At 36.8% G+C, this 24,399-nt stretch overlaps 1 protein-coding gene across 1 annotated transcript in view; it reads right to left on the reverse strand.

Moving 5' to 3' along the window:
• The window catches only part of COL25A1 (collagen type XXV alpha 1 chain), a 554,610-nt gene that overhangs the window by 242,092 nt on the left and 288,119 nt on the right, over positions 1 to 24,399 (reverse strand). Inside the window, exons 3-4 of the mRNA XM_049786981.1 lie at positions 15,042 to 15,086; positions 13,277 to 13,284 (exon numbers count right to left, since the gene is read on the reverse strand). Of these exons, the coding sequence (XP_049642938.1) occupies positions 13,277 to 13,284; positions 15,042 to 15,086 (53 nt within the window). The remainder of the gene's footprint in view (positions 1 to 13,276; positions 13,285 to 15,041; positions 15,087 to 24,399) is intronic.

The following is a 24,399-nucleotide window of genomic DNA, read 5'->3' on the forward strand; positions in this document are numbered from 1 at the left end:
GCAGACATTAGTGGAGGGCGTGGTGCAAAGCATTAAACACATAAAACTTTATCAATAACAGTACTGTGAGTTACAGTATCTCAAGGAAATGGAAAAGAATGCTACTTTTCCTATTTTTTTCAGATAAGAGGTCAGAAGATGTTCTGACTGAAAAGCCATATTTTAATCAATTTTTATTGGTTTGTCATTTCTAAAGTTGTTAGCAAGAAATTAAATGTTTACAATTTCAAATACTAGGAGCCAATTCTCCACTATGAGATTTTGACTATCTTCAAGTGCTTCATAACAAGAGCTGAGTTTGGAGTAAGGTGATTCCTTAGTAGTGCTCAGAGGGCAATATTTGCCTGTACAATGCTGGAAGGAGGTGAGAGTCATGGTCCCAGGGCCACCAGGCCATATGTGGTGGAGTATAGACTATGTGGGCTGGGAATCAAAGTTGGAGCTTTGTGCATGCAACAATCTTGAGCTATCTCAAAGGCCCAAAGATTAGTTTTACATAAACACATATATTCCTATTATGGCCTAATAAGACATATTTTATAAATGCTGCACATAATATTTAGCTCATTCTGATAATAGATTTTTTAAAGGCAAGAAGTTTGAAGATCTGAGATCAAGAAAATGACTTTGATATCTCTCTTGTTAGTTTTCCAATGTTATGTAAAAGTCTAACGATAGAAAATAAGAACAGATACATAACAAAAGTGATACTCTTCTTTCAGAGATCTGTATGTTGATGTTAATAGTAAGCCACAGCTGGCACTTCTGACAGGATATAATACTGACTTATGGTCCCTCGCTAAGAAACATTCTAAGAGAAATATTTTTTGTTCAAAAGAAATGCTTATATTTCTCATGTAGTCTAAGTTTCTGCAGCCTACTATATTAGGAGAATAAATCATCTAAAGTCTTGGCGATTCCTACACTTTAGAGCAATAGAGTTCCCTAGAAAAAGATGGATTTCTATGCTTTTGTTCTTGATGTTTCTAGAAAGACAGAATTTCCAAAAATGTATGGGGGGGGCAAGAAATATAGTATAACAGTTAAGGAACTTGCCTTGCATGTGGCTGACCCATGTTCAATCCCTGGCATCCTTTATTGTCCCTCATTACATATCAAGAATGATTCCTGAGCACCACTGAATGTGATTTCCCCTCCCCAAAATTAAAATTAATAGGAACCAAAGCACTTACCTCCTAAAGAATGAAACTTTTAATGTCAAAATAAAAGCTTCCCTCCTCATAATGATAAACATGAGAACATTTCCCAGTCCAAATTTATTTGCCTTGTGTTTTTGATTAAATATAGGAACATAGGAAACTTCATATTATGGTAAATGCTTATTTTCTATAGCAAGTTTCTTATAAATGATGATATTTGATACAAGGTCAAGCCATTTTTCATTTTGTTCAAAAATCTTCCGGCAATCTGCAATTGCCATCAATCTGTTTATTCTTTTCAAAGTTTCTCCTCTCAAACCGCTGCTAACATTCCCAAAGTTAAGATAAAATAAGAATGCCCCACCCCATCCAAACAAGGGAATTAATGCCTATGGGAAAATATCCCTCTTAATAAATAAAGCACAGTCAAGCTATTGGGCAAAAGAATCAATTCTTATTTTTCACTGCACTTTAAAACTGATAAATGATATAAAATTTCCAAAAAGCTCCTTTTCAACGTATGTCATATAATATACAAAAATCAGTGTGAGTGTAATGGCAGTTCCAGATCAGTACTCCAGACACCAAGATCCTGTGATTGCAGGCTTAACTTTAAGATGCACAAGAGTGGGCTGCGTAGGGATAGAGCAAGGGCAGGAGAGGGGTGAGTATTGAGATAAGCATCCACTCAACTGGAAGTGGACCTTCGGGTCATTTCCTGTCTGAGGATACATGGAGAGCACATTGGCCCCTGGTGAAACTACCTGAATGGAAACCACAGGCTGATTAGTTCCACTCCAAGGGTCACGTTTTAAAAAGCTGTCTTATTCTTTACCATTGATTATGGTCTAAGTGGAGCGCTATATACGCTGAAAAATACATACATGAGCCATTCTAACAGAAAGTCCATAAATTAGCCTGCATGCCTGCAGAGAAATCTCTAATCCACTCTTTCAATTCCACTCTCACCTATGGGGAAAGAGACAAAAAAAAAAAAAAGAAAAGAAAAGCCTGCAACAGTGCCCCAATTGGTTGTTAATAACATGTTCTGGAAAGAAGCAAATGCAAATGGTTCCTCAAACTGCAAATCAACAAAGTCTGTGTGTCTATACTACTGTTGAATGAAATTATATATCAGAACAAAAGAGCGTGTCTGGACTCCTGGGCGGAAGCAAACTTTCATGTGTCCTATAAAATCTGTGGCTGCCGGCAGTCCAAAGCTCTGAAAGAATTTGTAACTCCCAGATTGAGTTTCTACTAGGTCTGCCAAATATTCTCCCTCTTTTCCTCTGGGTTAGTTATTTGAATATGAAGATCGTGTGTTGACTGCTTGAAAGAAGGATGATAAGGCACTTTGCAGAGAGAATCCAGATTTCCTACCTCTACCTACTCTTTATCCACAGAACAGACACGGTGGATCGCCACATTTGTTATCTGGCAAAGAAAGGCCCAGGGAGTCCAATGTGCAGCAACACAGATTTTAAAGCAGAGTTTTCTTCTCAAAAGTTCTGACTGGCTGTTAGTTCTACCTGTTTTGCTATTTATTCCAGCCAGAGAAACAATACTAGAGCCAAGGGTCTTGCCTTCCATGTAGTCAACCCTAGTTTGCCAAGTGAATCCCAAAGCCCTCCAGACAGAAACTGTTCTTTTGTGAATATTTATCTTAGTTCACCTACAAATTGTGCTTGGGAAGTTCATTCCTACATTCTCACCCCCCATTTTTGTTTGCCTCAACTCTTCCACATAAGAATAGCAATCAAGACATTCTTGCAATAATAATTTTCAGACACAAAAGAGAAAAGAGCTGGAAGTTCCAGCTCACCTCAGGAAGCTCACCACAAAGAGCGATGAGTTTAGTTAGAGAAATAACTACATTTTGAACTGTCCTAATATTGAGAATGTATGAGGGAAATGGAAAGCCTGTCTAGAGTACAGGCGGGGGTCGGGTGGGGAGGAGGTAGATTTGGGACATTGGTGATGGGAATGTTGCACTGGTGATGGGTGGTATTCTTTACATGACTGAAAATAAAACACAATCATGTATGTAATCAAGGTATTTAAATAATATATATATATAAAAAGAATAGCAATCGCTCATTCTCCAAATCTCACAAAAATGACTCTGAGAGTTTTATCATTCTTCACCTAAGTATTACTAAAAATTAATCATTCCTCTGGGGCAAAAGGGGTAATGAGACAAAAATGGAAAAGAGGTATTCAAAATTGTTCCTTATGGACACAAGAAGCACAAGAAGTAGCAGTGAGAGAAAAGCAAAAACAGAGAAGATTACACTGAGCCCGTTGGAGTTTTAGGATGTGCTAAGTGCTTTAAAGATTAAAAACAACAATTTGAAGAGAGAGAGAGAAAAAAAAATAAGTCTGCCATAAGAGGCAGGCTTGGAGGGGCCTGGGGTCATTGGTGGCAGGAAATGTGCACTGATGAAGGGTATTGGACATTGTATAACTGAAACTAAATTATGAACAACTTTGTAACTGTATATCTCAAGGTGATTCAATTTTAAATGGAAGTTCTGATTTGGTTCTATGTTCTTTCCTTTTTACTTGAGAGTTTTTTCCTCCCTTACTACTTCAAAGAGTTTATCTTTTTTTTTTTCCATTTGTATTACTATATGTCCCGGTATTGTTCTGTTAGGTCTATTTTGTTTGGCACTCTTTTTTTCTCTTGGATTTATACAGCAGCCTCCTTCCAAAGATTGGGAAAGTTCTCTTCTATTATTTCCCTCATTAGTTATTCATAGCCTTTCCCTTTTTCCTTCCCTCTGGTATTACAATAAGTCATAAATTGTTGTTTTTGTCTTTTTTCATTAAGTACCTAACATTTTCTTCCAATGTTTTGTGTAATTCTGCTATTATGGTTGTTAACATGTTTTTTATTTCGCTCATTCCATTTGATTGAATTTTCTCATCTTCTGTAAAAGTTCTTTTTAAGTTGGTTTACTTTTTCATTTACAGATTTTTTTAATTTCGCAGGCTAGTTATTCCTTGATTTCTATTGCTATGACATTCATTGCTGATTTTAGGTCCTTACATATTAAACTCATGCATTTTGGTGGACTTGGAAACTTACTAGGATTCCTCTCCATATCCCCAACTGCAGGTGTCTTCCTTAGTTTACCCATATTTCTTTACATTTGGTAGTTTGGAATGCTGAAGTTTTAGGGTGTTAAGTGATCTACTGAACTGATTGTATTGGAAGTGATTAGAGGCATATCCGATTTGGGGTTTATTTCTCCTAGACAAGGGAAGTTATCTAAGTATGATAGAGGTATTGCAAACTATTTCACTGTTTTGCTCTTCTGTTTTGGGAGCTGTAGATAATCTAAGGGAAAGAAATGTTAGATCCAACCTGTCTAGACCTGTATGGTGTAAGTTAAAATGACACATCCTTGCAGTCTGGGGACGAAGCAGGATGGAAGAGGTGGAGTTCACAAACCTGAGCTTAGGTGGAAGTTGCCTGCAGAGCTTTTTTTTTTTTTTTCCTTTTTCTCTGACCTGAAGACGGTTAGTGTATGGAATGTTTTGAGAAGGTTCTGATGTGCTAGTGGTGATCCTGGGGTAACTGGGTGAGGTAGTGTTCACACAGTCTGGGCTTAATTTAAAAAAGTATTTTAAAAATCAAGACAACCTGAAGTTATGAAGCAACAACAGCAAAAAGGCTATTTGATTTTTCTTTCCATTCTAGGTTTTTAGTGACAACTGATTTTGTTTTGCTTGAATTTGTGTGAGTTGTTTTTTTTTAATTTTTTTTATTTTAGGGTAGTCTTGTCTTAGATTAGGTCTTTCAGTTTTTCTCTTAAGACTGGTTTTGTGTCTGTGAAGTTTCTGAGCTGTTTTTTGTCTGTGAAACCATGTATTCTTCCATCAAACCGGAAAGTGAGTTTTGCTGGGTATAGTATTCTGGGTGAAGCATTCATTTCATTCAGTCTTGTCACAATATCCCACCACTGCTTTCTGGCATTGAGCATTTCTGGTGACAGGTCTGCTGTAAATCTCAGGGAAGCTTGCTTGAACATGATTTCCCCTTTTGATCTTGCTGTTTTCAGAATTCTGTCTCTATCTGTGGGATTTGTCATTGTGACTAGGATGTGTCTTGGGGTGGTTTTTCTGGGGTCTCTTTTGGTTGGTACTCTTCGGGCATGCAGGATTTGATCACATATATTCTTTAGCTCTGGAAGTTTCTCTTTAATGATGTTCTTGACCATTGATTCTTCCTGGAAATTTTCTTCCTGGGTCTCTGGGACTCCAATGATTCTTAAGTTGTTTCTGTTGATCTTATCATAGACTTCTATTTTCGTCTGTTCCCATTCTTTGACTAATTTTTCTATTGTCTGCTCATTTGCTTTAAGTTTTTTGTCCAATCTCTCCTGCTGTATGGAATTGTTATGTATCTCATCTTCCACAGCACCAAGTCTATTCTCAGCTTCTGATACCCTGTCCCAGAGCTTATCCATTTTGTCATTCACTTCGTTTACTGAGTTTTTCAGGCCTGTTAGTTGACATGTTATTTCAGTTTGGAGTTTTGTCATTTCTGCCTTCATATTTTCTTGGTTCTTATTAGTGTTCTGTTCAACTCGATCCATGGTTTCTTGGAGTCTGTTGAGCACCTTCCATATTGCTAGTCTAAAGTCCTTATCTGAGAGGTTGATTAGTTGTTCAGTCATTATCTGGTCCTCAGAATTGTCATTTTCATTCTCTATGTCTGATGCTGGCCTGCGCTGTTTCCCCATTGTCACATTTGTATTGTGGGTTTTTCTACGTGTTGTAGTGGTATTCATTGTCTATATGATGTAGGCAGCACACTCCTCTGGCTCCTCCCTTTCTGGATGGGCTGACTTGCCTCTAAGGGAGGGGAGTCCTCCGTGGATGAAGCCTCACACTGGGTCAAATCTTAGGCCCGAGCATGTAACAGAGAAGACAGTCCAGAGAGAAATGTTTGCTTCTGTGATATAGCGCCGTTCTTAGTGTGATTTTTCCTTCTTGTTGCAATGGAGTTCTTTCCTTAGAAAGAGTGCATGGCCGCGTAGCGAAGCGGAGCGGCCGTGCTCCTCTGAGCCTCTTTTTGCCCCACTCGCAAGAGTTTCACGCAAGAGGACAGTAGACAGACATAGACAGGTCACACTCACAGTCTTTCACAGCTGAGCCCCACTGGGCCAGTGTACTTTCGCGGATTTTCCCCGCCTGGTGTCACACACAGGGAGCCAGCTTTTGCCATTTTTTTTATTTTAGGGGGTCAGTAGTATTCTTGGATCACTCCTGGCAGTGCTTAGGCAACCATACATGGTACAAGGGCCCAAACTGGGGTTAGCTGCATGCAAGACAACTAGTCCTGTGCTAGTTCACTGGTCCCAGATAATTTTGATGAAAGTTTTTTGCCTCAAAAATGCAATAAAAAAGAAGGAACATTAATATCCAAGTGACATACCTGGGTACAACTCTCTGGTAATTTCTGGCTCTTTCTCTTTCTTAAGGAACTATTTCCACAATGGTAACAAAGACCTGCCAAACTTGTTAGCTTCCTAACTTACAGCTACATTTATTGACATCCTTGGCAATTAGTGTGATCTGACCTCTGCACAAGGTGTGATTTGACTTTTGCACAAGCAATGTGGCCATAAGCAACAAAATCCTGTATCTAGATAGAGCACTCACAATTCCTACCCCACTTACTCCCTCTCTGTTCTCCCTTTATTTCTCCCTCTCTCCCTCCTTATCATGCCTGTCCAAAGTGATCTTGAACATACACAGGAACGGTGACAGAAGCCCCATTAATCTGTGTGCTTAAAATAAACATTATTCTAAATATGAATAAGAAATGATTTTGGGTCTAGAAAGATACTATGTGTGTGGCTGATCCAGGCCCAGTTCCTGGCACCACCTGGATCCCTAAACATCAATGGGGCAACCCCAGAAATACCCAGCATTTCCACAGTGGCTTGAGTGATCCCTGGTACCATATCCTCAGACTCTTGCATTGAACCTGCAGCCCAATTGTCCAAAATTAACAGGTTCTTAGTGGCTCCAAGGACCTCTGAGCTCCATTTAGGATATTCTTCCCTGAAAATAAACTAGCAAACAAACAAACATGCAATTGGGAGAAGGCACAAATATCTCAGGATTTAGAATTAATATCTGTTAGATAGAACTAATATTTATTCTAACAGCTCAAAGTTATTCCAAAACAAATGGAATTCAAAAATAGATCACAAGAAAAAAGTCATGTTGCAAAGAAAAATACTGTCAATATTTTTATATGTCTATTCCCTCCTCCAAATCTCTCTCCTTCTTCTATCTTGACCTCAATCTTGGAGGTATTTGCCTGCTATCTTGACTCTTCCAGAATGTCAACATTCGCTTAATCTGGCATTAAATCAATGGAAGCCAGATCAGAGAACGTTTTCAAACAAATCACCCTGAGCATGGTTCCTTGTTTCAATGGAGCAGCTTGAGCCACTGGAAACAGAAGACTGAAAAGATATTAGAAATGTCATATTCCTAAGGGCTCATAGTCATGTTTCTTTCTCTACTTTGTGTTCCAGAAAATACAACTGTGTACAGGCTCCCAACATGAATATTCATCTTTGTTAACCTGCAGCCACTTACAATTCTGTCCCAAAATAGCTTTTCAACTTAAATTAATTCTACAGATATGTTTTTGCTTCTTTTTTTTTTTTTTTTTTTTTTGGCTTGTGCTGAAGAATGCATCTGAGCTGACACAACCCAACCTAGGCCTCCTACAAAATAAATACTCTGTTCTCTTGGTCAACAGCAGTACTTGATTATCAAAGAAAGAACATTACTACACATACCAAGGCAGACTTTTTCATCCCAAGGAGACACAAGAATATTGGATATTAGGCAAGGACATGACAAAGAAGCAATGAAACCTTCTACTCGAAAAACTTCCTGAGATATTGATATTTTCTTTTTTTATCTTTATTTAAACACCATGACTACAAACATGACTGTAGTTTTAGTCAAAAAAAAAAAAGAACACCCCCCTTCACCAGTACAACATTCCCATCACCAATTCATCCCATATCCTTCCATTCACACCCCCTCCCTATATTCGACACAAGCAATCTATTTCTCTCACTCATTAACATTGTCATGGTAGTTGTTAGTGTTCTAACTGCCCTCACTCCTCTTTGAGGTGAGCTTCAAAGGAAATTGATATTTTCTTAACTCAAGAGCCCAGAATTGGACCTCTGTATAATTGATTTCCATTCTGGGAGCTTTAGATAATTTATTGTGGTCTATTTATAAATTAGATCATTATCTGTAGTATCTTGGAGAGGGTAACTCTAGTGAGGATACAGATGAATCACCAAGCATTACTTCCATTTAAAATTTCCCCTTCATCCTTCATCATATACCTTGATAATAAACTACTAAGCAATGAATACGAATTCTACGAGCTACTCTAGCAAATGAATTAAAACAAAAGGAAAGAATCATGGGAACCTCTAACTTTAGATAATCAGAAATATGCAGATAACAAGTGGACTTCTAAGATGGCATCTGAAGTGATATGTGGAATGAGTCATTCTTGTGTGACTACACCCATTACCTGTGGATCTGGTGGACAGTGTTGGAATCAAGTTATACTTTAGGATTGCTTCCTGCAGGAAACTACCCACACACCTGAAAATCAAAAGTGTCAAAATTCTGTGTGGGTAAAGAGAAAAAACATGAACTATAGACTTCTCCAACTATTGCTACAATATATCACTAATTCCTGGAGCTGGTAGGACAAGTGGTGTGTAAAGTGACACAGAGTAGGGAGCATATCTGAAAAAGATTTACTAGGAACATGGGCACAGAACTCATGTTATTTTTAAAGTAGGAAGTAAAGCTATCAGAATTTCTCATCAGAAAATTCTACAGGGATTTCATCTCCTAATTCATCTACCATATTGGCAGAAATAGCCCTTTAAGCTTAACTTAGCCACGTATATTATTTGATCTCATCTGTCTAAAAGATTCTGGAGTTCCAATCCAGACGACAATTGTTGAAGACGGATGAAATAAAAGAAGCTGTGAAAAGGCGCCAATTTTCATGTCCCAGAGGGTTCCATACCACCAACAAAAACATCTTATCTCTATCACTCAAGGAAAGGCTGTTGAAACAGATCACCTGACTCTTTTCTGGTGACCCTTTATAAAACTTTTTTGCTTCTTTTACTTGTGATGCCCTCTGCCATTTTCTCTGGGGAATCACAAAAGTCACCTTCCCTCGGTCACTTTAAATAAAGATTTAATGAGTATAAATTTTGCTGGATTTGAAAATCCTGAAGTCATTTGGACATTTGAACTAGATTCTTAATTTTTTATTAAAACACAAATGTATTTGTGATCTATAAAGAAATCAAAGGTATAATTTTATGTCATTTGGAATCAGGAAAATCATTCTAGCAAATATGTAAGCTAGATACCAAAGAACTTGTGTGGTTTTCTTAGAACAATGATGTTACCTTAGTAAGAAAAAAAAGTGATGGTAAGAATTGGGGGGGGGGGGGTCCTGATATCCACAGAGAATTAAATTGCATATTTTACCACAAAGTTTCTCTTATGCAGCTTCACATTGAAGGCCCTTATGGAAACAATAACTTTGTTAAAGGGGAGAATGCAGAATAATAAACTGAATAGCTTCCTAAGAAATAAATTGGTATTTGAGATCAAATTCAAGTTGTACTTTAAGAAGTTATAAAATACATATGACATCAATATACAATATGCAAAAACCAACAAAACAAACACTGTTTTAGGCAGTTTCTTGAGTGATCTAGCCAAGACTTCCAAAATAAACCTAGTACAGATCTAAGTAGGCTGCTACATAGGATTTATCATTCAGCATGTTTTTAAGGTCAGGGAGACAGCCAAAGGGTTGAGCACCTGTTATGCATCTAGGAGCTCTGTATTCAGTCACTGGCCCCACATGATCCCCAACCATAAGGAACAGTATTCAACCACCACTGAATGTGGCCATAAAATAAAAGGTTGGGGTACTAGAGTGATAGTACAGTAGGAAGGGTGTTTGCCTTTCACACTGTTGGCATCCAACATCCCATATAGTTCCTTGAGCCAGCCAGGAGCAATCCCAGAGCACAGAGTCAAGAGGGACATTGGATGTGGCCCTAAAACCAAAATAAAAATCGAGCATCTCTTTTTCTATCTAAAGCATTGCACTGGGGGTAAAAAGGTGATTGAGAGATAGAAGAGAATTATGTTTACTCCTTGGGAAAAACTCTTGCTTTTATTTGTTCATAACAAAGTGAAAGTGAATGAAAAGAAACTGCAATCAGACCCTTCACTTGCATTGCCAAATCTTCCAGCACATGGGGAGCCACAGCACTGAAGAGGATCCAAGGAGCAAGATTGCAGGACTTAATCTAGAAGTGTGTAACCAATAGAATGGAAGCTGGGGTAATGGCCATTGAAATGTCAGCAAAAACTTTTATTTCAAATTTTTAACTAATACTTATTTTAATAGCAGCCACTCTCAAAAGTATGGCCAACGGAGTAAGCAGGTCTTTGATATTTGGGGGCTACTGGAGAAAATCTGGGGACCTAACTCAAGGTCTTCAACATGCTAGGCATGTGCTCTCTTGATTATCTCCCTAGTCAATGTCTTATTTGTGTAGTACACTTCACTTATTTTTTAAGCAAAAAACTAAAATAGTAAAGATTTTCTGAACATAAACTAGAAAAACTTTTAGATTTTAGCTCATGAAGAAGTAGGAAAAATACAATCACAGATGCCATACATAGGAATATTATGGCCTCTAAATTAAAAGAGTGAATAATTGAATATTGCATATAAATAAATATGTGATGATAAATTGATCTAATCATCATAAACCAAAGTTCATTCACTTTTATTTAGTGGCAGTATTTTGGAAACCTGTGCAATGTTACATAAAAAGTTATGAATGAGAATATACTTTGGATCTCAAGAGGATTCGAGAAGGAGAACTGGTTTTCAGTAAGAAGCTTGATATTGGGCAGAGATATAGAGGGACAAGTAAGGGAAAGGGATATTGGGATAGTCATAGAGAGTAAATGGGCTGCTACAGATGGGCAAAAAGGAAGCCAGGGACATTGGTTGATAGTAGTGGACACTGGTGAAGGGTTGGGTGCTGGAACACAACTACATCATAAATATCTTTGTAAATGTATAATTCATGATCATTCAACAATTTAAATATATATCAACTTAGAAAAGAAAGAGGATTTTATTATACTGTATTTTACCACCAGAACACTCAGGGTTGGGGCTCGGATACTATTATAGGATCTCACTATATTCAGAATGACATAGACTTTACAGATGTTTTCGCTTTTTCAAAATCAATGAGATGGTTTTCTATCTTATTATATGCAGTAACTTGGATTATCTTTCCATCTGTATGAAACCCCATATTTATACTTTCCTACAAGGAGGTAGTAGAGTTTGCTAAGCACATAACTTTTTAAAGATGTTGTTATTGTGGGGAAGCATGTTTTATAATTTATCCATTTTGCTTTTTATGGTCATGTTTTAATTACATGGAATGACTCAAATCAAGGCTTAGAATATATGTAATATTGATGAGTGAAGATACTGAGTAAGTGAAAAGGTTAAAACCAGACACCTCAAAATAAATTACTTCTCAAACCCTCAAACTCTGATGATGAGCCTCAGTTTCCTCAATTTGACATCAAAGGGCTGTTTGTCATCATAAAAAGATAATCTTTTACTTGAAATTCTGACTGCCGCATACCATGGCTTAAAACATAACTTGCCATTTCTTTTTATATAAGAATAAAGGAATTATTATAATAATGGGCATCTTCGAGGGAAAGAAACTGGCCTAATAAATGGCCCCAAATGGGCAAGAACAATGTGACTATCTAAATCTTCAAAGGACCAAAAAGGAAATACAAGAGTTTGGAGTATCAACACCAAGCAGAAAGGAAAGTTAACTTCCTTTTGGCATCCACAAAAAAGAAAACACTCTATTCTGGCTGTAATCTCCAGAGTTTCCTCTGGATAGTAGTGGTTTGTTTCTAGTTTTAAAGACAGAGACTTAACTATGAAACCAAAGAATAAGACTACTAGACCTGGGGCATGCCATCTGCCTAGCATTAAGCAAGACCTGAAAGTCAGTTACAGAAGCTCAGTCATTTATAACATAATTTATGTTCCATCTTTGAACGTGGCAGGAAGACTGGAAAAGATATTTGGAAGCCAATGCTTCCTTTGAATCAAGCAAACGAGTCTGTGCTAAGCCCCTCTCTTGGACCACGCTGGCCTGTTAGATAAGTTGCCAATGTAGTCTGTGAACCCTGATCAAACCGGCTATTGGGGATGAGAAAACAGCCCAAGGCCAATGATCATTGCTACCGTAAATGCACAGAGCGCAGAACAAACATTGGGGTCAGACAACAGATATCCAGGATATTACTCAAAAACACATGGAGCTCAAAGCTGACAAGATAATCTCTTCCTGTGAGTGCAAAGCAGACTGGAATGCTGTGGCTATGACCCATTCAAGGGAAGAAAAAAAGCAAGTGCAATTCTCCAAGGGTTCCATCCCAGGCTCTTTATGCAGGCAAAACGCCAGCAGACTTCAAAGAAAGAGATGCCTCCAAAAAAAGGGAGGAAAGAGGCTGCCCTGAGCCCACGGGGGAGGGGGGGGGCAATCTACCTTTGGTGGACTCACACCAAATGCAAATCTTTCATACAAGTTTAAACGAATGAAAAAAAGGGGGAGGGAGGAGTGAGAAGCAGCTTGAAGATGTGCTTGCATGAAGTATGTCATAATTCCCTCAAAAAATCACTCAGTGTGGGGCATTTTATAAGTTATTCCAAAAGACCCAAGAGAAAAGAGATTGTAATTCTATTAAGAATAAAAATTGGGGATGGGGCACAGAAATGAGTACATATCACAATGGAATATATCATTCACAAAATAGTGGACTTATAAGATAAATACCTAAAGTTTAAAAGGTCAGCAGCATCTAATTGACTATAGACTCTATTTAGTTGTTATTAAGAAATGTTCACATACGTGATCCTGATTCAAGAAGAGCTCAAATGCAGCAAATATACTTACTGGAGGACCTATGGTAGGGTTTGGGGTAGGTGGTAAAAAGAAAAAAAAGGAGAAAGAATTAGTGACTAGACAAAATATTAAGATTACATCAAAATTAAAGCACTAACATATTAGAGCAAAATACAAGAAATGCTCACATATTTTATACATGAAATATCGGAAATATTCAGATTCCCACAGGCCTGTCTGCATAACACTGAAAATTTTATATATCTGAAGTACAGATTAGATTACCTAATTAAAATTTTAGATAAGATGTAAATCCGAATGATATTTGATTATAAATGGGTTAGTTACAGAGAATTTATATATATATATATATATATGTCTAAATTATATATCTATAAGTTGGGTCAAACAAAATTAGAAATGTACCCATTAATTTTCATTCCATAGCATGGTCAATCTAAGAAAAATAACTATAAATCCTGGTATTTATTTAAGTTTCTTAACACCTGTGCAATCTTTTCAAAACACGGACTAAGTCAAAGATAATGTCAATATTTCACATAATATATGCACAATAGCAGCTCCAGTCCTAAATTGCCAAGAATTTAGACACCAACTTCTTATATTTTCTAGACAATTTTCACAAACACAATATTTTTCTCTTTTTTTTTTTTACAATTTCCTTTAGACAAAGTTGATACTATAGTATCAGGATTGCTTCATCATTTTCTTTTCCTCTAATCAAATTAATAAAGCTTCTTTAATTTATAAAATACAGAAATATCACATGAAATGATGTATTTTCAATTACTGACAGTTGACAAATGTTAGACATAACTTTTGAGAATATGCTGAAAAAATGTAGCAGCTATGTTGCCCAAATTAATACATTTTCATAAATTTATTGACCTTGAAATGGTTCCTCTAAAAGATTAAGAAAATGAGACAAAAACATTAGCCTGGCATATCCTCTTTTTCATAAGTTAATATTTTGACTGTTTCAATACCTCATAATTGAGTCTTTGATACTGATACTTTTAGATATAATCTTGTAAAATAATATTTTTCAACACTCTAAAATGAAGCTATGGATGAAATAAAATCCCATTTTCTATTAAAGAAAAAAATTATAGCCTGATAAGCCTTCACATGATCATTTACTTTTGGATTCTTAGATAAGAAGTAAAATCCCTAATTAAACACGCTGGTTTTCATTAAAATACATATATACACATATATACATAGATGTATATAGGTAATATATATGTATATGGATACATGCATATATGATTTAATATATATACCTTTTCTTAATTGTGCATTTAGGGATTTTTGTGGCCATAAAAATTTTGTGTAACATTAGCTGAGTTGCCTGATTAGGTCTTCATTTCCTTAATGCACAGTTAAAATAATGGGATTGATTTGGAAGGCACCTAGCAGCATTAGAAATCTATGATTCTACCCAAGAAATGCACAGAGAAGAAAAACTGTTGGTTGGATGAAACAGAAAACTTCCCAAGCTGTGTACCCCAGTGACCCAAGGCAGATGTTTTCGCAGAGAACCTACAGGAGCGACCACCCGGGGAGATTGAGTGTGTGTGATACATAGTGGGCAGCTATTGGGCACTAAAGGTTAAGAAACAGTGATTAACAATATCTTGCAAACTTTTCCAACATAGTGATCAAAGGAAGCAAAGGAAAACCATTGTACGGTTTAGCAGAGTTTAGACACTTACATACAACCTTCAACAAGACCCAGTATCACTAGTGGAGAGACAGCGAAAACATGGAGTATGTGGCTGAAACTAGAACTCACCTGATTCTCCTCTTCGGCCTCTCTTGCCTCGCTTCCCAGGAGGTCCTGAAGTACAGAATAATACTTTATCAGTGTGGCTTCGTTTTGATTTTCGGGTTCCAAAACAGCTCATAAATAATTTCTATATTATTAGCAGCACTTTTTCAGGTACAACTTTGAGAAAAGAATAAACTGTCTATTCATTATGACTTACAGTCATCACATATTCACCTAACTGAATTTTAACATAACTCTCTGCTTAATATAGTGATCAGAGCCATACAAGACAGTCAATTAGCTAGTATTATTTCAGAATACTAAAGATTTAGAACTTGATTCATTCTGTCTGGATATCATCAACAAAATAAAAGTTTTAATAAATAAAGTGATGGTGTTTAATTTTACATTTCTAGGAAATGTTCTTCTCATAAAGGTTTCAGAATATTAATAATAGAAAGTATAAAGAGCAAAGAAAACAAATACCATTCTCTTTAGTTAGGTTTACCATGGTTGTCTCAAAAATATTTAGTCAACAGTCAAATGCATATAGTAATCATAGAGCTATTTCTTATACATATTTTTTGCTTGCTTGGTTTTGGTTTTAGAGTCACACCTGGTAAAGTTCAGGAGTTACTCCTGACTGCATTCAGGAATTACTCCTGTCGATGCTCTTGGGTACCATATGGAAAAATAGAAATTGAACCTGGTCTGGTCACATGCAAGGCAAGTACTTTCATAATATCTTTTGAATAAATCAAAAAATGTGATTAGAACATTTCTAACACATCTGCCTTAAATATTCAATCAGAAGACTTAAAAAAATGCTGTGGGGCTGGAGAGATAGCATGGAGTAAGGCATTTGCCTTGCATGCAGAAGGATTGTGGTTTGAATTCTGGCATCCCTTATGGTCCTCCGAGCATGCCAGGAGTGATTTCTGAGTGTAGAGCCAGGAGTAACCCCTGAGCGCTGCCAGGTGTGACCCAAAAACCAAAAAAAAAAAAAAGCTGTGGGAAATTTGGAAATAAAGACTAGAAACTAAATTTACTGAGCAGATACTCAGCAACACTAATATTTACTGATCGGACTGGCCACCCTAAAAATTTCATATTCAAAAGGGAAAAGGGAAATCTAAATTCTATTGAATTGACAAAGAATACTAGTTTTTTTCTGTTTCTTTCTCTTAAGAATTTATTACTGTTAAATTAATGTGCTGATAATGGGGTTGGCACTTAATGGCCTTGGTACATATACTTTCCTCACTACCACCAACGTGCCCAAGACCCCTCAACCAGGCTCCAGTTTCACCTCCCATTTCACCTCCCTTCCAGAAATACTACTAGATTTGAGAAGAGGATGGTAGCATCACTGGAAGAAACACAAGACTAGACAGAATTTTGCTGAACTTGATGAATTAATCCTTCAACAAAACTCTCAGGAAGATTTATAGATCGACTTTGCAACAAGAATAAAGACAACAGTAGCATGAGTGCTGTGTATGTGATGAAACAATCTGATACTGCTTCTGCACTGAAGAAAAAATATTTATTTTTAAATGATAAGGATAAGATAAATTTTCCAGTGGGCAGCTGAGTTAGAAAATGAAAAGGTAAAAAAGATAAATTATAGATGTTTCCAGATAAAAACCAAGGTTAACCACAGACAAAAAAGATAAAGATCATGTCCATCCCAGATGGGGTCACATGCCAGGGTTGAGCAGTAAGAACAAATATAGAAATTGGACCCTGGTGTTTATTCACCAAATTTGGCCCAGATCTTCACAGTCAATCTTTTATGTGAATTCTTCTAGCAGAATATGACTGCAAAAAAGAATACAACAACTTTAAGAATATAAATGGAAAGAGAAAAAGCTGAAACTATCAATCACAGAGGAAGTGGAAACTTTCTAGCTGAGAATTCATGAATGGACATCCGAGAACAGGAAGACTATATAAAACCAGATTGTTCCTGATATAAAAATAACCAAAACGAAACAAACACAAACAACAACAAAGAAAAAAACCTCTCATAACAACCATCCAGCACAGTTGGTGTTTTGAAAAACCACCTTTTTTGAAATGGGACACAGCTGACAGCCTGAAGAGAGTGATGAAAAATTTGCAGACAGTTGGACAATGCTTTATGGACCAGCGTTGACAAACATAAGTGTAGCCAGAATCAGGCCATTGACAGCCATAAGAGCTTCACCTAAGTCAACTCTTCTGACCTGGAATTGTCAGAACTCTAATCCTCACTAATGATTTGCCCACCCATGAAAATTCCTTTGTACAGGTTAGGTAGGTGCCTAGAGAAAATCAGAGGCTGATTTAGAGATATTCTTTTTCGTTTGTTTTGGTTTTTGGTTTTGTTTTGGGGCAATACCTAGCAGCTCTCAGGGATTACTTCTAGCTTTGTGCTCAGAAATCACTCATCTTTGGGATTTAAGAAAGATAAAAGACATTATTCTAATAATACACAGAGACAATAGAGATGAGGGCTGGAAGGACTGGTCCACGATATGAAGCTTACCACAAAGAGTGGTGAGTTCAGTTAGAGAAATAATTACACTGACAACTATCATGACAAAGGTAGTGAGTAAGAGAAATAGAATGCCTGTCTCAAATACAGGTCAGGGGTAGGGAATGAGGGAGGTGGAGGACACTGGTGGTGAGAATGTTTCATTGGTGAGGGGTGTGTTTTTTTCTTATAACTAAATCCCAACTACAAATGTGTTTGTAATAATGGTGCTTAACAATTTTTTAAAAAAATATATTTGCTAAAAGAAAAATCACGGTTGGCAGGCTCGGGAACCATGTGGGATACTGAAGATCAAACTGTCAGCAGCATGCAAGGCAAATGCCCTACCCACTGTGCTATCACCCCTGACCCTAATTCTAGGGATATTCTGCTGGACTTGGTATGGATGGTATTCTAGCATGTTTCTGGAATACCCTTATATGATGAATCTTCTAAATTACCAAATCCTTCCCCTATTCATTTTTCAACCTGCTAAGATTTAATGGCTGAGAGTTAAACATGATCTCTGTTCTCTGAGAAGAAAATATTTCTACACAGGATTTTATCTAAATTCTAAAAAAATCAATCACATACACACTTATGATTAAACACACAGAAAGTATTCAAGAAAGATTTTTAAAATTGGGAGCTGGGGAGATAGTATAGTGGGTAAAGCCTTGCACATGACCAACCTGGCACTCCAGAGGGTCCCCTGAGCCTTACCAGGAGTGATCTTTAAATGTACTTTCAGAAAAAAAGAGTCCCTTTGTGCAAAGGTGGAATGTAAATTGGTACATGAACTATGAAAATAATACTGCGGTTTCTCAAAAAAGAAAAATGAAATAAAAGTATATGAGCCAGCAATTACTCTTGAGGCTCATCCAAAGAAACGAGAATCAGGATCTCACAGAGATACCAACCCTCCCAGCTTTACTGAGGCATTATTCACAATAGCCAGGACATGAAAATAATCTTATCGCTGATTGTTATCATATTTACTTCAATAAAAACAGAAAGGTTGCAGAACAATTTGCCACATCCTAACAAGCTGAAAAGTCTTACCGAAGTTTCATCTCTAGAAACAAAGAGACTCTTTCAGAACATTAAAAAAAAATGACCTATCTCAAAGCATAGCACATAATCCAAAATCAAAGCAGACTCTTCATACCCAAGATTCTGGAGACCAAAAAAAGGAAGTCAAAATGCAAGAGCTGATTAAATGTATGCCATGGAGGAAAAAAAGAGTGAGCAGAGTTCAGACAGAGAAATTTGGGTAAAGATAGATGCATACCACAGTGGGAAGGCTCAAGGAGAAATATGAAGCAAGCCTCAGACACCCCACCACAACTGAATCCAGGAAGAAGCTCCCAACAGCTGAAGATGGCTAGATGAGGACATGAGACAGCAGGTCTCATTTCTGAACATTCTCGCCTATTCTCTAGCTTCTTTCAGAAAAATTAACATCCCAGGTTTACCTTCAGATCTTCTAGATTAACCTTCCAAGCAGACACAGACTCATTTCAGAGCTTTCCCCAAAGAGCTTTCTCCCACCTGCTTGTTAGCTTAATGCGTGAAATATTTTCAACATAAGACCAAAGCCCTTTATTCCACAATTAGAAGTTAAAAAAAAACTCTTACAGCAAATGCTTGGTGAAAAAAGAATATTTGCTAAAATTTATTTTCTCCATACTCACAAAATGTCTGTGCTACGAGACCGAAGAGGTCAGGCTGTCCCTGGAGGTTCATATTATACTTGATTCACATCAGTGCCCAAAAGCTCCAGGGCACCATATTGAATTGCAGCCACTTTCCAAAACAGTTCAATGACTACAATGAGTTGACAGAAGCAATGATTTGCCTTTGTGCCTATAAAATTCAGGTGAAGAGAGTGGTAAATAAGATACCAAGGGTTCCATGTAGCAGGTACCAACTTCCTTAATCCAAACCTTGCCCTTTGATTCCCCAAATTGTCTCTCATTATTGAACTCACTCTTGTCTCATAAACCCAGAGATAGATTTGACCAACAAAGATTTGGCTTTCTACTTACTTCAGTCTATCAATGGCCAGACTCATGTTCCTATCATAAAGCTAATGGGGCATATGTGTTATTCATCTAGGTAAGTGAAATTATTTCTTCCATTTCTTGAAAACATAAGGCACATACTAAGAAATATTTAGGGTTTCTATTTTGTGCAATTCTAAAATAATTTTTAAAATACAAATCTTAATAAAGTAAAACCAGTTCATTAGTATTTTAGTTATAAGCACAAAATAATGATGTTGCTTATATTGAGTTTTCAAGGGTGTCCTCAAAATTTTGCTTACTCTGTCACACTTGTTGGTTTTGCAGATTGGGTTCAGCACTGCAGCACAATATGTGACATTGGGGATTTGAACTCAAGACCCCATGCTTGTAAGGCAGGTGTTCAAAGCCGCTGCCTTGGCAACTCTTTAAAGGAATGCTGATCTGTGTATTTGATGCATGGCAACGTTACTTCAGGCTGTCGCAATTTTAAAGAGAAAACACTTTTTCTTCTATTCCAGGGATTTAATTCCCAAGTTATGTTAAATTGGTCTATGTAATATGTGGGCTTATTTGTTTTGAATATCTTTCATTATGTGTGTTTTTGTTTGTTTCAAATTGTCTCATGTTTCTAATCTCTGTAGGATGTCAGTTAATAAGAGAAAGTAAATCATAATAAATAACAGGTAATGATTTAAGTTTATAACAGCAAAGTTCCAAAATTCCTTACTACAGAGTATTATTCAGGTATATAATAGGCATTTTAAAGGCCATAAGTTCAACCGAAAAGTTGTAAAAGCATTGCTCCCAATTTTCTTTTTTTCTTTTTTTTTTGGTTTTTGGGCCACACCCGGTGGTGCTCAGGAGTTACTCCTGGCTGTCTGCTCAGAAATAGCTCCTGGCAGGCACGGGGGACCAACCACCTTTGGTCCTGGATCGGCTGCTTGCAAGGCAAACACCGCTGTGCTGTCTCTCCGGGACCTCCCAATTTTCAAAAGCACAAAAAGCATACTAACAAATGTTTCTGGATTTTGCTCTTAATCTGACATGCTGTTGAAATAACAAAAATTAGAAAGTGTTAGTAAAAATGGTTCATTATTGTAGTTGCAAAATATAAATTATTGTTATGTAGCTATATATGGTTATAGTTACATGAAAATAATTATAATTATAGTTATAAATTATTGTTTTCATACTCTAACCAGACAATATAATTTTAATAGTTAAAATATCTATAATGACTGATTTTTTAGGATTAATATTAAGGCTACTTTGTTCAATTCCCAGAGAATCTTTAAAATCACATAAAATACCAAGTATTTTATATAATTTTTAAAATTATTTTATGTATATTCATCCTTTCATAAATGTGCCTATTTTCTAGCTTTTATGATGGAAAATTTGGACCCATTTCAAATAAAATTTACAAAATTTTGAATCAACTGGGCAGTGAATGAAGATCAAATAACATCCCTCTTGTTACACACACACATATATGAGGTTTAAATGACTCATTTGTTAGTGTATTAACAACAAACACAAAGGGGCCAAACCTATAATACACAGGTAGGGTGTTTGCCTTGCATTCATCTGACCTGGGTTCAAATCCAGGAACCTGAGGTGGTGTCCCAAACTACCCAAGAGTAATCCCTGAGTATAGAGCTAGGAGTAACCCTGATCAATGTCAGGTGTGGCACCAAACTAACAAATAAAAACCCGAGATACATCCAAGCACACTATGGCTAAGTATGTTAAAGCTGGTTTCTGTGGAAGTTGACATCCGCTCGAGGCTGTAGCCAACATGGTCTCAAAGAAACTGGTTTATAAGAAAATAAGTTCATTCTTTGAAACCATACATCTTACAAGAAGAGTTCAGAAGCAGTGAGACATAGTCTTGTAGAAATTACATTTATATTTTTCATAAGCATATTGATAACAGCACTCTCATTACCTCCTTTCTCTTATTTTCTAAGTTGAAATAAAGTGGACATTTTTATCTATTTTAATGTTTTAAATAGATACAAGTGATTTGTCTTAGAATTGTGACTTTCAATGTGACTCAAACATTAGAATGATTTGTTTTAATTGTCTAAATATCTGTTTTTTTAAGAGGCCAATGAACCCAAAATTGCCTTCAACAATTTTTTGTAGCCATCACACTGTAAGTTCAGTTCTAATGGGAAACTAGGTGTCAAGTAGAATTAAGCTTAGCCAAGAATTCACTAACAACTAAATTCTGTAACTAAAGCAAAATAAAATGAACACACAAGACAATATGGAGACTCACAAAAGCATAGTGGAAATCTGTTGCATTTGAATAGTAAAATCTTTCCACACTATATAAAAAATACTTTCTGTGCTTAATATAGCTTCTTGGTTTACAGAGATGGAATTTCAGCAAAGGAAGAACTGTCTTTATTGCTGTTTTCAATATTTAGCCAACACAGTAGAATATTCCACAGAAACTACTCCAGACTACAAACAGTTTGGTGTTGCAGTTCATTGACTTTAATGAGGTCTGATGGGGCACAGTTGTTATTTCTATCATTCTTCTCCACACATAAAGTGTTTCATTATACTAGAATGTTTCATTATACTAGAATGTTCTACCCCATGATCCTACAGGGGATTTATCAAGACAGCTTTTTAAAAAATCAGTTTTGCTTTCATGGGAGGGGGCTTGAGATGTCAGAGAGTAGGGAGTGGAACAAAGGAGAGATGTGTGCTTTGCAAGGAGTAGTTATTACATACCCAACATGATAGATGAACACGAAAATAAGTTTAGTTCTACGGTTGCTGATAATTTTTAATGAGCTCTAGACTCCAGGATTCTAAGGCAACATAGAGTAGTAAAGGGATCTTTTCCAGTTCAGGATGTATTTCTAATTTACAGGAAAAGATTACAAATCAGTCATTAGATAGAATTTACCAGGTCCTCAACAAATTTATTTTCAGTTTGTATAAGAGATTAAAACATCGCCTGTATGGGAAATAGAGGAGGAAGGATAATAAAGAAAGTAGGAGTTGGGGTTTGTTCTCATTAATGGCTTGTGATGTCACAAGCTTTTGCAAAAAAATGTGATGGTTGAAATTTTTATAGAGTCATATACTCCATTACACACATGTAAATAACCCAGATAGCTTTATACCATTAATGATTTCACATATCTATTGCCAAAATTAGTCTCTGATAGGAAAAGCATAGTAGATTAACTGATTTCACACTGAAAATTAGATGATGAAAAACTGATGAAACCAACAGGTCAGTGCGGCCCAACAGAAGAGGAAGAGGAAAAGTTCAGAGAGGAAAATGTGAATTCACAGCCAACTGGAAGATACAAGAATACCCACAGTTAGTGCAGAAGAGAGAAAAGAGAAATCCATGGGCTGCACAGAGCCTGTTCCTCCAAACTGCCAACGGGTTGTGGGATACAAAAGACTTGGGAAAAAAAAAAAAGAATAAACATTGTGCGCATGAGTCCTCCACCTGCTCTATGCAAACTCACACCAGCTCCATCTCACTCTTTTATGCTATCTGTGTGGTCACAAGACAAAGTTGGAAATGATGAGAGAGAAAAGTGTCACACAGCTAAGCAGTGGTGGTGGGAGATTCCTACCTAGACGGTCCAAATACAAACCTGTGAAGCTAAAACTAAAGACTGTTTTAGCTGAGACACTGTTTTTCTGAGACAAACACACAGAGGCACCATTAAGGAAAATAAGGGTTTAAAATAAACTTTGGAAGAACAGGTTCATGAGTTTCTCTAAAAGCCTCTGTTCACTGTTTTAGTTAAATAGGTTCATTTTTAGCATCTCCCTTACCATGAGGGGAAAAAAAGGGGGAATTACAGGCTAAAGCTAATAAAGCTTTCATTTACAAAGTAAAAAAGTTATTGTTCTCACTCCAGACACTGGAAATACTCAGAGTTAATCCAGGAGGGATGTGATCAGCACATACTTATGCATATATTCCATCAATATATTTTATGCCATGTATGGCAAGTTTCCTTTAGTGAGGGAGTGGTAAGAACACTCAACAATGCCTTCTTAAGAAAGCTTAAATGTACAATACAGTATTACTAGCTCTGGCATGCAATCCAATGATCTTTTTTAAAAAAAAAATTATTTGGGGCCCGAAGAGATAGCACAGCGGTGTTTGCCTTGCAAGCAGCCGATCCAGGACCTAAGGTGGTTGGTTCAAATCCCGGTGTCCCATATGGTCCCCCATGCCTGCCAGGAGCTATTTCTGAGCAGACAGCCAGGAGTAACCCCTGAACACCGCCGGGTGTGGCCCAAAAACCAAAAAAAAAAAATTATTTGTACCACACTTGGTGATGCTCAAGGCCTACTTCTGACTGCTCAGAGATCATTCCTGGCAGGGTTCAGAGGGCCATAAGGGAGACTGAACCAGGGTCAGCCACATGCAAGGCAAACAGTCTCCCTACTGTACTATCTTTCTGACCCCTGGAATCCAGTTTAAACTACTCTGCTACATAGAATGAGGCAACTATGAACAATACTGATCATTTGAAATAAAGAATGGTGTCTCTCTTATTCATGACTTTGTTCGGTACCTAATTAAAGGTTGGTTAAATGAATCTTTCGAAAGCTGAAATCATAACAGTTTTTTTTTATTTTGTCTGGTTAAAAATATGGCAGAACCAAAACTTTGAAAGACGTCACTGGTATAAATGTTGGGACTTGATCAGGAGGTGATATTAGACAGAAGTAGAAACTCCTTCTTCACCTATAGAATGATGTGAATATTAGCTGTGGAGAACACACTCCCTTGTTCTTCAGTTCTGAGTTCTTACTGGTTTCTATCAAGTCTGTATGCACC

The sequence above is a fragment of the Suncus etruscus genome, chromosome 14, assembly GCF_024139225.1.
Source record: "Suncus etruscus isolate mSunEtr1 chromosome 14, mSunEtr1.pri.cur, whole genome shotgun sequence".
Classification (NCBI taxonomy): domain Eukaryota; kingdom Metazoa; phylum Chordata; class Mammalia; order Eulipotyphla; family Soricidae; genus Suncus; species Suncus etruscus.